This window comes from Vombatus ursinus, unplaced genomic scaffold (assembly GCF_900497805.2).
Source record: "Vombatus ursinus unplaced genomic scaffold, bare-nosed wombat genome assembly UNPS02001419.1, whole genome shotgun sequence".
Taxonomy (NCBI): domain Eukaryota; kingdom Metazoa; phylum Chordata; class Mammalia; order Diprotodontia; family Vombatidae; genus Vombatus; species Vombatus ursinus.
Window position 1 is genome coordinate 8961640 of NW_020941197.1, and position 12753 is coordinate 8974392.

The 12753-nt window shown below is 32.7% G+C and overlaps 1 protein-coding gene across 4 annotated transcripts in view; it reads right to left on the reverse strand.

Annotated features, from left to right (window-relative positions):
• The window catches only part of SENP7 (SUMO specific peptidase 7), a 164662-nt gene that overhangs the window by 33387 nt on the left and 118522 nt on the right, over positions 1 to 12753 (reverse strand). For all 4 annotated transcript variants that reach the window (XM_027867203.1, XM_027867194.1, XM_027867184.1 and 1 more), the window contains 3 exons: positions 12334 to 12450; positions 7616 to 7738; positions 2576 to 2668 (listed from right to left, as the gene is read on the reverse strand). In XM_027867203.1, coding sequence (XP_027723004.1) covers positions 2576 to 2668; positions 7616 to 7738; positions 12334 to 12450 — 333 coding nt within the window. The remainder of the gene's footprint in view (positions 1 to 2575; positions 2669 to 7615; positions 7739 to 12333; positions 12451 to 12753) is intronic.

The following is a 12753-nucleotide window of genomic DNA, read 5'->3' on the forward strand; positions in this document are numbered from 1 at the left end:
TTTACTTAAGAATTTTGAAGGAAAATGAAAGCAGAATAGCAGCAATGGCTTGGGAAAGAAAGAAGAAATGGAGTGACTAGAAGTTGCAATGAGGTTCGAAAATGGGTTTTGGAAGGATGAAGCACAGGGAAGCTAGATACATGGTTAGACACATGAACTTCAGAGTTCTGGATTATGGATGTGGAACACTTGTGAGTAATGACAAGAGAAAGGGAATGTCTATCCCTGTTTGTGACTGAAGTGGAATGAAAGTGCAAACCACAGAAGCTGAGGAGGTTAATAAACTCAGAAGCAAAGTTATATGAAAGAGTATCAACATAGAGAGGCAGCATGGCATAGTGGGTAGAATGTTACTAATGAGTTCACAGTCAGGAAGAAATGTCTAAGTCAAGGGTGGGGAATCTGAGGCCTAAGGTCACATGTGGCCCTCTAGCCCTTTGACTGAATCCAAACTTGACAGAACAAATCCCCTTAATAAAAGGATTTGTTCTCTAAAACTTGGACTCAGTCAAAAGGCCGCACCCAGGGCCTAGAAGGCAACATGTGGCCTCGAGGCCGCAGATTCCTCACCCCAGGTCTACGTCTTCCTCTGACACCTACTATGTATGTAGTAGGCTATGTATGCCAAGGCTATGTAACCTTGGCAAGTGACTTAACCTGTCATGTTGCAAGCAACTCTTGAGTCTATAAATTTCAGAGAAGGTGCTAATCTGCATTGGTAGAAGACATCTATCATGAGAAGCTTCCCAAACAATGATGAAATCAATGGTCTATTTCAAAAAAAGAAAAATCAACATGTAAGTTTAAGTCTACAAATATAAAGGCAGTGTTTGAAGTGAAGAGGAAGATAGTGATTGAGGTACTGAACTTCTTCAAAAGGAGGGAGGATGATCAGATAAGCTGCCACCAAGATCTAGACAGGATGATATGAAAGAATGGAGTGAAATTCAAAGGAGGAGAGGTCACTAAGTGAAGATGATATGCAAGATGCTGGAAGCAGCAGTGAATAGAAGAACGACAATGATTGGGGGGAAGTGTTTTGCAACCTTAATACCCTAGAAATAGGGAATCATATTATTATTTTTTAAGATTTGTTTTTTACCCTCCCCATCTTCCCTTCATACTAACTCTTTCTCCTGAATTGGCTATGCCTGTTATCTGAACCATCATTTTCTCAGCCACCTCAGCTCAAAAATCTTAGTCTTCTTCCATATCTCCCTCTCTTTTCCCTCTAATATATAATCTGTTACCAAGTCCTATAAATTTGAAACATGTCATATCAATTTTATCTTTCAATTCCCACTGGAATTTCCTAAGTACTTCCCACCTGGACTACTGAAATAAACCTCAATTTGGGGAAGGCAGAGAGAATTGGTCTAGCAGCTTCTAGTCAAAGGATCATGGCATCAACCTAAGAGTTGGAGGAGATCATAGATATCATCTAATCCAATCCCTTCATTTTACAAATAAGGAACTCAGACACACAGATGGGAACAGACCTTCAGTCTTCTGGCTCTAAATGTCATTTTCTTTCCACTGTATCACCTTTCTATCCTATGCATCTGCCAGATTCATCTTCCTAAAGCAAAACTAATCAAATCAAATCATGACCCTGCTCAAAAACCTCCAATGGTTCCCTCTTCTGAATACTGACAATTCTAAAGTACTCAATCCGACACTTCATACTCTCTCTGACATGGTTTCAATCCACAGTGCAGAGGAAAGCACTGCATCTGGAGTAAGAGAACCTGGATTCAAATCCTGACTTACAATTACAATCTGTGGGAACAGAGTCTACCCCTTACTTTCTCTGAGACTGTTACCTCATGCATAAAACAAAGAAGTTGGCCTGAATAACTTCTGGGCTCCCTTCCAGACCACTATAATTCTATGATTCCTATCCCACAACTTCCTTAGGCTACAAATAAACCATGAGCTTTTACCTATGCACCTAGACACTTCTGCACTAGATGTTTCCTCTACCTGCAATGCCGTTTCCCAATTTCCACCTGTCAAAATCTTCCCCATTATTTCATAGCCATGTTACATTCAACCTTTTTCAAGAACACTTCTTTGATCCCCAGTTGGACATGATGGCTGTATCCTCTAAAGCCCCTCTGCTCTTTACACCAAGGCAGCCCAAACTTTGTCACATCCACTTCTTTAGGAGTCCTTGCTATGAGAGGGTTTGCAGAAGTTATGCTGTGATACTTGACAAGTATATGTTATTAAACTGAGGAGAGGCCCTTGAGAAGTCTTACTGTAAATTCAGTCAGGGCGACATTCCCTTCTCCCTTTGAGCAAGAGGGTTCAAAGAAGTCAAACTGTTTTCCCAAAAGCTCTTTTTTAAAATGTTCAATTCATTCCACAGAACACTAAGTTCTAGTACAACAGAATTCTGGTGAATTATAATATAGTATATGCAAAGCAAAAATTAATGAGTTGCTTTTGCAAGGATATATTAAAAATGAAGCTGAAAATTTACAAAGTGATACCTTTTAATGCATCTACAATCTAAAAGAACATCTTCTAAAAACTCCCTTCTATCTTATTTTAAAACAACAGCCAAACTTACGCCTCATTTACAGGTACAAAGATGTAATCTTTATTAAAGATGTTTATATGACGAGTCCATGTTCGTACTCTTTTATGTCTTCTCTGTGCCATTCTGTGAATATAAAAAAAAAAACATTTTGGTTCCATAATCAATTAATCAAAAAGCATTTGTTAAGTTCTTACAATATGACAGGAATTTTCCTTTAAAGTTTTGGAAGAAAGACCTCTGAGTTACTATTCATCTGAAAATAGAAGTTGATACACCAGTGCCAAGTGGTGAACGAGTGAATGAAGAAGAGAAGGAACTAGATGCAAGTGCTCAATCTAGTAAATGTAGATCTCCTTTCTAATATATTTATACTCCACAAAAATATTCTACTTTATTAACTTCTGGCTTACTGCTTTTTAAAATCCCAATATACTGTCTTCTATAAGGCAACTGTTTTGGCAAAATTCCTTGGGTTTAATTATTTCTTTTTTAGTTTATTTCCTTCTAATAAGCAAAATAGAGCAACTTTAGGCTACCATACTAAAAATAACTCACAATTTATACCACTAAAACAAATTAACTACTGCAACCTGATTGTCAAAGCAGGAATTATAACTTCATAAGAGCAGTAGACTCAATGACATTGTGAATGTGAGATTTCGTCACTGCATGATGCATATACCCCCCACACACAAACTTGCTAAAACAAAAGCTTACTCAATAGTTAAAGACAGCCCAAAGATGTGAGTTCATTGTGAATCAATTGCCAATAGCAATTAAAGGATAATTCTATTTTCAGGATATAATATCTAGAGCATCCAAACAAATTATTTACAGACTCAATTTGTTTACCTAAAGCAAATGTTTGGGGTACATTTTTACAAACAATAACAAATTACATGGGTAGAGGGTTCACAAGATATTTTGTTGTTCCAAAGTAAAAGTACACACTGTTGGTGGAGCTGTGAATGAGTCCAACAGTTCTGGAGAACAATTTGAAACTGTGCCCCAAAAGCTATAAAACTGTACATACCCTTTGACTCAGAGATACCACTAGTAGGTCTGTACCCAAAAGAGAATAAAGAAAGAGGAAAGGGGACCATATGAACAAAAATAATTACAGCAGCTCTTTTTGTGGTGGCAAAGAATTGAAAACCAAGGGGATGCCCATCAATTGGGAAATGGCTGAATATGTTATGGTATATAATTGTGCTATAAGAAATGATGAAAGGGATGGTTTCAGAAAAACCCAGGAAGACTTGCATGATGCATGATGCAAAGAGAACTGAGCAGAACCAGGAGAATAATTTATACAATAACAATAATATTGTAAAGCTAATCAACTCTGAAAGAATTAGGAACTTTAATCAATACAACAGCCAACCACAGTTCCAAAGGACTCATGATGAAACATGCTATCCACCTTCAGATAGAAAACTGATGGACTCAGAGTGTAGATTAAATCATATTTCCTTCTATTTTTTTTTTTTTTGCTATTTTTTTCTTGGAACATAGCTAATGTAGGAATTTGTTTTGTATGTCTATACATATTTGTAATGAGTTGGTTTTGTTTTTGTTGGCTTTTTTTTTTGCCTTCTCAGTGGGCAGGGGAGGGGGAAAAAGAAGGGAGAGAATATGAGAACCAAAAATAAAACCAAACTGAATTTTAAAAAGAATAAAGGTACATGAGAAAATAAATACTCTTGTTCTTATATTTCTCTATTTGTTATAACTGTATTTAAAAATAATATGAACTATTAGTAAAATGAGTGAGGATTTCCAAAACATTGTATTGGTCATTTAGAGTAGGGTGGCAATTGGGGGTAGGAAAAGGAAGGAGGAAGAGTACTAGTAGTAAAAATGGAAACCCTCTTTTTATAAACAATCACAGTGGGATCTGTGAAAGATTACTAGAGTTGACAGTTAATAATAATAATAATAATAATAATTGGCAGAGTTACTAGAATAAAAGAAATGGGATGAAAAGAAATATAACATGTCATCTGTCAAATGAGGGGATCTTAATGAGGTATCTCAGAGAGAACATAAAAAGGACGCATGCCCACTGGAATTGGGGGGAAAGTGTGAAATTGTAGAGGTAATTAAAAATTGAGATTTATCGAAAGACTAAATTTTAAAATCTAAACATAGGTTCTTGGTCATAAGTGCTAGACTAGAAAATGTGGATGGATCAGAGCAAATTCATCATCTCTCTTGGAAAACAACTTCAAAATACCTGCCATATTAATGGTAGGTCAAAAGTACCACCTCCATATGTAAAAAATAGTAGTACATACTTTGAGATTCAGGATATGGAAACATAGTAACAACTACAGACATAGTAGTGACAGTTTCTTCCTGCAAAGACAAAGATCAACCGACACAAACAGTTAAAGAAATTTTTGGTAACTATACTATAACTAATGATAGGGACTACCTAAATGACACTAAAGATGACTAAAAAGGAATTGTCGAAGAGTTCCAGTCTTCCAGGGAGATTGGCTTCAATTTTTGTTTCATTTAATAGGCACCATAAAAAGTTGCTGGGCTTTTGTTTATTGTATCTCAAATCAGCTTAAAGTATATCAGATATATGAAATGCGAGTGCTTTCACAGGAATTTTTTTACTGCTTGCCAAAAATTGTTTGACATAAAGCAAAAATAACAAGACAATGCTTTCTATTTAGCTTAATGAAGTTCAATACACAAAATACAAAAGGACCCAATTTTCAAGGATTAATTTTGTAAAGCAGCATAAAAATTGATAGTTTGATATAACATTATCTATCATTAAGCAATTGTTATTAGTGTAAGGAGATTATCCAAAAGAATTTATTTACTGTAGTACCATAAAAAAAACCCAACATATTATAAAGGGATCTTTAAAGGGAAAGATAGGTCATGAGGACAGTATTACAGTGGAGAGGCTCCAGTTCCAAGTAATTTACTCATTATCTATCTAGTCTTCAATGACTATTCCAGTCCAAAGTGAGTAGCACTTCCTTCTCTGAACTCCCAACAAAAATTTGAAACCCTGTTATATAATAGCTTGTTTTGTTTTTTAATTACTTTTTAATTACTTCATAATGTTAGCCTTGACTTTCCAATCAAATTTTCAGCTTTTCAAGGGCAGGAAGTATATTCTATGCTTTCTTCCATATTCCTAAAAATGCTAGTTAAAGAGTAGATGCTCAATAATGCCTATTGATTAACTTGTTGATGAAATTTGGCTCCCATACTGGGAAATTTGGCTCCATGTTAGTAAAGAAATAAAATTCAAGATTCATGTGTAATTTAAACTAAATTTATGTATATTTGTAGGAGAATAAAATCTAGTATATTTATTAAGAAGATTTATTAAATCAAAATGCAGTCCCTAAATGATACAATCAGATTCCCTTGGTAAATTTTACTTTTAAAAAAATTTAATGGGGCAGAATCTAGTTTGTCTTACTTAGTTTTTCAAGGGGAAAAATCTATATAGGTACGCACCTCAGTGGAAAACAACCTCAATAAAAGACATATAAAATATTACATTAATGTAAAAATCAATTTTATGTGCACAAAATTTAGCAGCAGGGTATTAAAAGTACTAAAAGTACTTTTATACTATTATTACTTCACGTATTAACTATCTCTAATCCCAATTTTGAGGAGAAAATGTAACTTATCTCTATTTTATTCTGGAAGGCTTACACTATCAATAACATTGACAGTTCTAATCCTTGTATTCCAAAGTAGGATTTTAAATATATCATATAACAAATTCTGATAACATTGTGTGTGTTCAGGGTCATTAATTACTGCGTGGTTTGGAGAGCAAAGATCTCTCTCACAGAATTAATTCTAAAAATGCTACTATATTTCCATAAGTAAAGTAACATAATGAAAACAATGTTTCAGAAAAAAAAATTAACCTGTTGCAAAATGTATATTTTCAAACAGCCTCACTATATTTAAACTTATCACTAATTTTTTTTTATCCAGGTGACTGCTGTAGCTTCTTTTTTTATAGTGGCAAAGAACTGGAAACAAAGAGGTGAGGGATTGAAGACGTAGAATGAAATATAGATAGGACGTTCCTAAAGTCTTAGTACAGAATTGCACTTAAGATTTCATACTGAACCATACTTTAAGACTTATCTTGGGACATTCAGTATACATGTTTGGTCATGGACATTGTGGAAATTTGTTTTGCTTGACTATGAACATGTGTTACAAGAGTTTTATTTTTCTTGTTTTCTTTTAAGTATTTCTTAATTGAAAAAATAAAAGTTTAAAAGAAAAATGTTCAAACTCACTAATAAAGAGAAGCAAATTAAAACAACTTTGAAGTACTAATTCACACCCATAAAATACACAAATATAGTTAAAAGCAAAGAAGTTCAACAATTGTGAGGTTATGGAAGACAGGTACAATCATCCATTACTGGTGGAATTACAAACTTATAGGATCTTTTTTTGGTTAGCAATCTGATAGTACATGATCAAATTACAAAAATAATTATGTTCTTTTTCCCAATATTTCCATTGCTGCAGTATACTCTGGAAATATTAATAGGAAAAAAAATCTAGCTGTACAAAGATTTTCATAATAGTATCATATTAAAAAACTAAAAACAACTTAATGTCCAACAGCAGGGGAATGAAACAATAAATTATTGTACTTTAATACAATACTACAATGCATTTATGACCAACAGGTATAAAATATATACAAACATGTAATATTTATAACTTTCAGGTTACTAAAATAACTTTTAAAAAACTATATGGAATAATAAAAGAAAAAAACCAGAAAAATATATAACACACTGTGACCATATAAATAGAGTGAAAGTGAATAAGAATGAATAGAAAAAGAATTACAATGAAGACTTAAAGGGAGTGACCGAAAAATGATACTTCATGAATTTAAAATCATTTAAATTTAATGTTACTAAATAAATTTAGATATATTTATGTTCAATGTTAATCTTTTAACAAAATATTTAAAAAATACTGATTCATATGATGGCAATATTTAAGAAATAGCAAAACAAAACATAATACCTCAGAAAGTCAACTTACGAAAGATTTGGATTTTCTTCTATTGAATTATTTTCTTTTCTAGTCAGGCATTTATAAAAGAAGCTGCTAAAAATGTGGCTTCGTTCAACAAGATCATCTGATGCTTTCTCCAATATAAGATATCTATAGAAGTAGAGCAACACCAAAAGAAATCATTTATGACTTGGAAGTTTTGCCTTTAACTCAGTTCCCCACAAAACATTTTATGATATATATTGAAAACCTAAGTTTTAGAGTTGATTAAATTGAACCAATCAGTTTTAAAATAATGGTTTGATTCTCATTTACTCAATATAAACATTACTGGCATCACTCTTTCACCAAGATCATTTTAATAATATATAGCCTAATATCACCTACTCTTTCCAGATAGAGCTGGGAGAACCAGAATCACTCAAAGAAGTCCTGAATTCTATGCAATTCTAATTAAACCAGATTTCAAACTAAATTCTACACCAAAATGTTCTCTTCAGTCCACAGAGCTAATGTTTCTTTTTATTTCAACCATCTTATAACAAACTAAAGGCCTACCTTAAGCCCTTAAAAAACCAAGGAATTTAAAACATTCATTAGCTTTTTTCAGCAGTTTATTAAAAAATAAAAAAATACATATTTTCTAAACAAAAAAAAACCTCTAACAAACAAAAAATCAAGTTAAACAAGTACATTTAAACCATGAAATAAATTAAATCCAAAGTGAGTAATCCAAACAGGGCAGTAAATTCAAAACTAAACTGGACTAACCAGAGTTTCCTTTTTTAAATCTTCCCATAAAAGATCTTATTTAAAGGATAACTTTGAATCATTTTCCCCCCTAAAATCTAAGAATGACATGGTTACCATGAATAAATTCTGCAGCAACTGATTATATCCAGGATAATAGTCTCAATGGACATAAGTAAAAACAGAGTCACTCCTATTAAAAAGAAAAGGCAGCAAAGATCACACAAAACTATCTTGAAAGTATCGCATTTACTGATCATGGAGCTAGGAAGTTGTTTGCATTGAAGAGATAAGTTTTTCCACAGTGCCCTTTTATATTTCATCAAGGTATTTCTGTCATTTACTTCCTAAGCCAAGTATTAGTTTTGTTTTGTTTTACTGTAGACTGGCTTGTCAGCTATAATTATCACATCTACATGTATTTCTATTTTTCTTCTGCAAAAAAAAAAAAGATCTTGTTTTGATTATCATATTTTAATATTTTAATATTTCAAGGATCTGTGATTTTGTCAGGGAGAGTATTCCTCAACAAAGACCATAATATCTTTAAGACTTAGTAGATGGTTTTGGAGAACTGCTATAACTAAAAAGTTTATCACCTTAAGCTAACTTGGTGATGACAAGTTTCTCTGGTGCTCAGAAGACAGATACTAGAGCCTAACATTTTGTAAGCAACAAAAGTCTCTCTAGCTTGGTAGGACATGCCCTGGCATGCATTCTGCAGACATAGCCTTCCAGAACCTGAGGTTCCCACTACACCAAAATGAAGGCTTAGATTGGGACTTTAATATAAGGAAATAATACTTGCAAAAAGTTTTACATTCACTACTTCATTGGACCTTTACAACTGTATGTAAAGTTACAAAGTTACAAAATGCTTTTAGACTTAACAAAAAGTTTTACTTACATAATCGGATTTGATCTTCACAACAACCCTGTGAAATAATTATTACTATCTCCATCTGACAGATGGTTTAAGTGACTTAATTCATCACAAAGCTAGTAAGTGTCAGAGGAAAGACACAGCTCAGGTCTCTCTTAACTCCTAGTCTATTTTGTTTTTCTTACAACACTGCCTTTATTAGCCAAATAGTTACAGTGCGTTTCCATTTGTTGTTTAATGTATTTTATAAAATTATGACCATCACCTTCACTAAAGTTCTGCTCTGCTGCTTTTTTGTTGCACAGAGGAATCCTAGGGTTTGAAGAGCTTTTCCAGCATAGTGCAAACACCGTGTCAAGTATTTGAAGACTTGCCTAGCCAAGTTCAGAGGCAGTTTTCATCAGCTTAGACACAGGCGGAATTAATGTTTTGACCAAAGCAACTATCCAGAGTGATTTCCTAACCTACAGAGAGGGGCTATAATCTGTGTCAAAAGAGAGATTTCCTGCTATAAGAAATAATGAGTATAGAGGAATATGGAAAAACTTATACAAATTGACACAAAGTGAAATAAAGATTGGGGGAAAGAATATACAGAATGACTATAACAATGTAAATGGAAAAAACAGCCACATTTTTTAATGTTTTGCAACAATCAAAAATGAATGTTATAAAATTATGAAGTATAAGTTTGACCCCAAAGAAGAGAGATTAGAATATACCTCCCCCAACTCTTTGCATAAGTGGGGGGCAATGGGTTCCAGAAGTATAGAACATCATATAAAATGTCAGATTTTTTCAATATATTGATGGGTTTTGATATTTTCTTTCTCTTTTTTTTTCTTTTTTTCTTTTTTTTTTTCAGAAAAAAAAGTCCATTACAAAGGATGGCTCTCTGGAAGGAATAAAGACCACAGAGAGTAATCTAGGTAGCATTTTAAAAAATTCTGCAAAATCTATTATTTTTAAAGAAAGGGTACCCACACTAACAGAAACATAGATCCTTGAAATATTGAGGTCCTGAAGTATGATCATCCCTTTAGAACCAAAGAAGACAAGAGCACAAGTGACATATATAATGGAACAGATGAAACTAGGCCTTAATAAGTAACCAAATGTATTTTCTCAATTTCAAAAGCACAGGCAAAAACTACAATAATGACACAATGAATTCAAAGAATAACTTCTAAGTTACAGCCTTAGTAAGGAAAGAAAATCACAAGTAAATCTCATCCTGTTTAAAGTGAAAAATTAGGATTAGATCTATATTTCTATATAGGATATATAGAAATGTGATATATTTCCAAATACATCAATGATCTATTTATTTAAAAGATCACAAAAATTAGCAGAAATGCAATGATGTACTTATTGCGATTGTAAAAACAAAATCAACAAGGTAAGTTATAGTAGACAAAGTAAAATAATATTTAATTACAGAAAAATAGGGTTTTTTATACAACAAATGCAATGCGTCTGGAATTTTTAAAAAATAGGCTAGGAAACTTCACTGTAAATATTTCTTATATAAATTTGAAGTCAGAAGGATTTAACGCAAAAGAAATTGACATTTAAAGGAATTGACAAAAGTTTATGGTAAGCAGTTTATGAAAGAAACTAATTGTTTCTTTTCTTTTTTTTTTTTTTTTTTGGTGAGGCAATTGGAGTTAATTGATTTGCCCAGGGTCACACAGCTAGGAAGTGTCAAGTGTGTGGGGTTGGATTCGAACTCAGGTCCTCCTGACTCCAGGGCCAGTGCTCTATCCACTGTGCCACCTAGCTGCCCCTAACAAATTGTTTCTTAAAAGTCACCTAAAACGCTATTCAAATTCTTTAATAATCAGAGAAATGCAAAGTAATGTAACCCTCAAATGCCCTTTTTTTACCCATTACGTTGGCACAGATAGTTAGAAAGGGGAAAAAAAATTAGTGTTTATAGGGCCCTGGAGAAATAGACACTGCTGATGGAGATATAAACCAATTTAATCCTTTTGGAAAACAATGAAATTACAAAACTGACCCATTGATTGCAGTATCAGGAATATGCCCCAAAAAAACTTTTATGAGGGGGAAAAAAGGACCTTTCAATAGTAAAAATATTTAAGACTACATTAGTTATAATAACAAAAATAGTGGAAATGGCCCATGACTGAGGGATAATTTATAAACTATGGCTTATGAACACAATGAAATATTATTACATAAAAAGACAAATGTGAAAAGTATGAGATTTATATAAAATGATGCAAAGGAAAAAGCAAAATCAGAACACATATGCAATGATTACAAGTATATAATAATAAAAGAAATAATACCAACAAATACCAAAAGGAATATACAGAAGAAAAAGTGTTCAAATGAAGACATGAGAGCAAATAGAATGCTCTTGTTATTATCTTATTAACTTGTAAAATTTAATACACACTTGAAATATATTTCAAGTAATGAAATTTGGGGGGTTATGTATGATCATTTTTATTTCCATTCATGACTTGAATGTTTTTGTTGAAGGTTATTAAATTTACATCAAAAAACTAATTCTGCTAAAAGATACAACAAACTAAAAAGAGATGCTCAATTCCTACCATAATATTAAATTAAAATTTAACTTTTTCAACATATTTACTCTGCATCTTCATAAATTTGCATCTTTTTCAAAATTTCTCCCACACAGCTGTGGTTACAACAGCTATACTGAACTGAACTGTATTGTCTATTGGAAATGAAGAAATGAAACTAAGCTGTCAACTTAGAGAAATTTTGGAAAGCCAGAAAAAAAATTAATTTCACAGGATGATAATGGCCAATTAGAAGACTGAGGGCTCAATGGAACAAGTCAATGGTAGAGCTGTCTGAACAAAAAAGAGTGGCATTTATGTGATAGTTGTCAATTTTGGTATTAGTGGATATGTATTTAATGTGATGAGTGATAACAGATTCACATGAAGACAAGAAAAAAGTTGACAGAGCTAAAATCCAACAAGTTTCTGCTAACTGACATTCTGAGAGTATAGTTACTCAAGGTACTTAATACCTTTTATTTCTAACTTTTGACAACAAAGGTAGGTGAGTTATATTAACCATAAAAAGGTATGTTTGTTATTTTACTTACTTAAGATAGAAATCAATGATTACATCATTAAGAAATTCCCCATCTTCTAAGCACTCTAGGTCTTCGTTAGTAACTCCTAATCCTCCTTTTGTAGGTGGTGGAGGATACACAATCAACCTTAAAAGTAACAATGAAATTAAAACAATCATGAATTGGGATTTAAAATATTACTAATAAAAACAAGATTCTCCCACAGAATAAGAATGGAAATAAACTATAAACTATAAACAAAGCGTTATATTTCCCTTCTTTCTTCTTAATGTATCAAATTTTATGCTCAATTTCTTTTCTGTAAGTTTCCTTACAATTTGTTACAGTGTACTCTCTCCCCTCTTTCCTCCTCTGTTGCTCTCTCCCTCCCTCTCTTCCTCCTTCTCTCTCTCTCTCTCTCTCTCTCTCTCTCTCTCTCTCTCTCTCTCT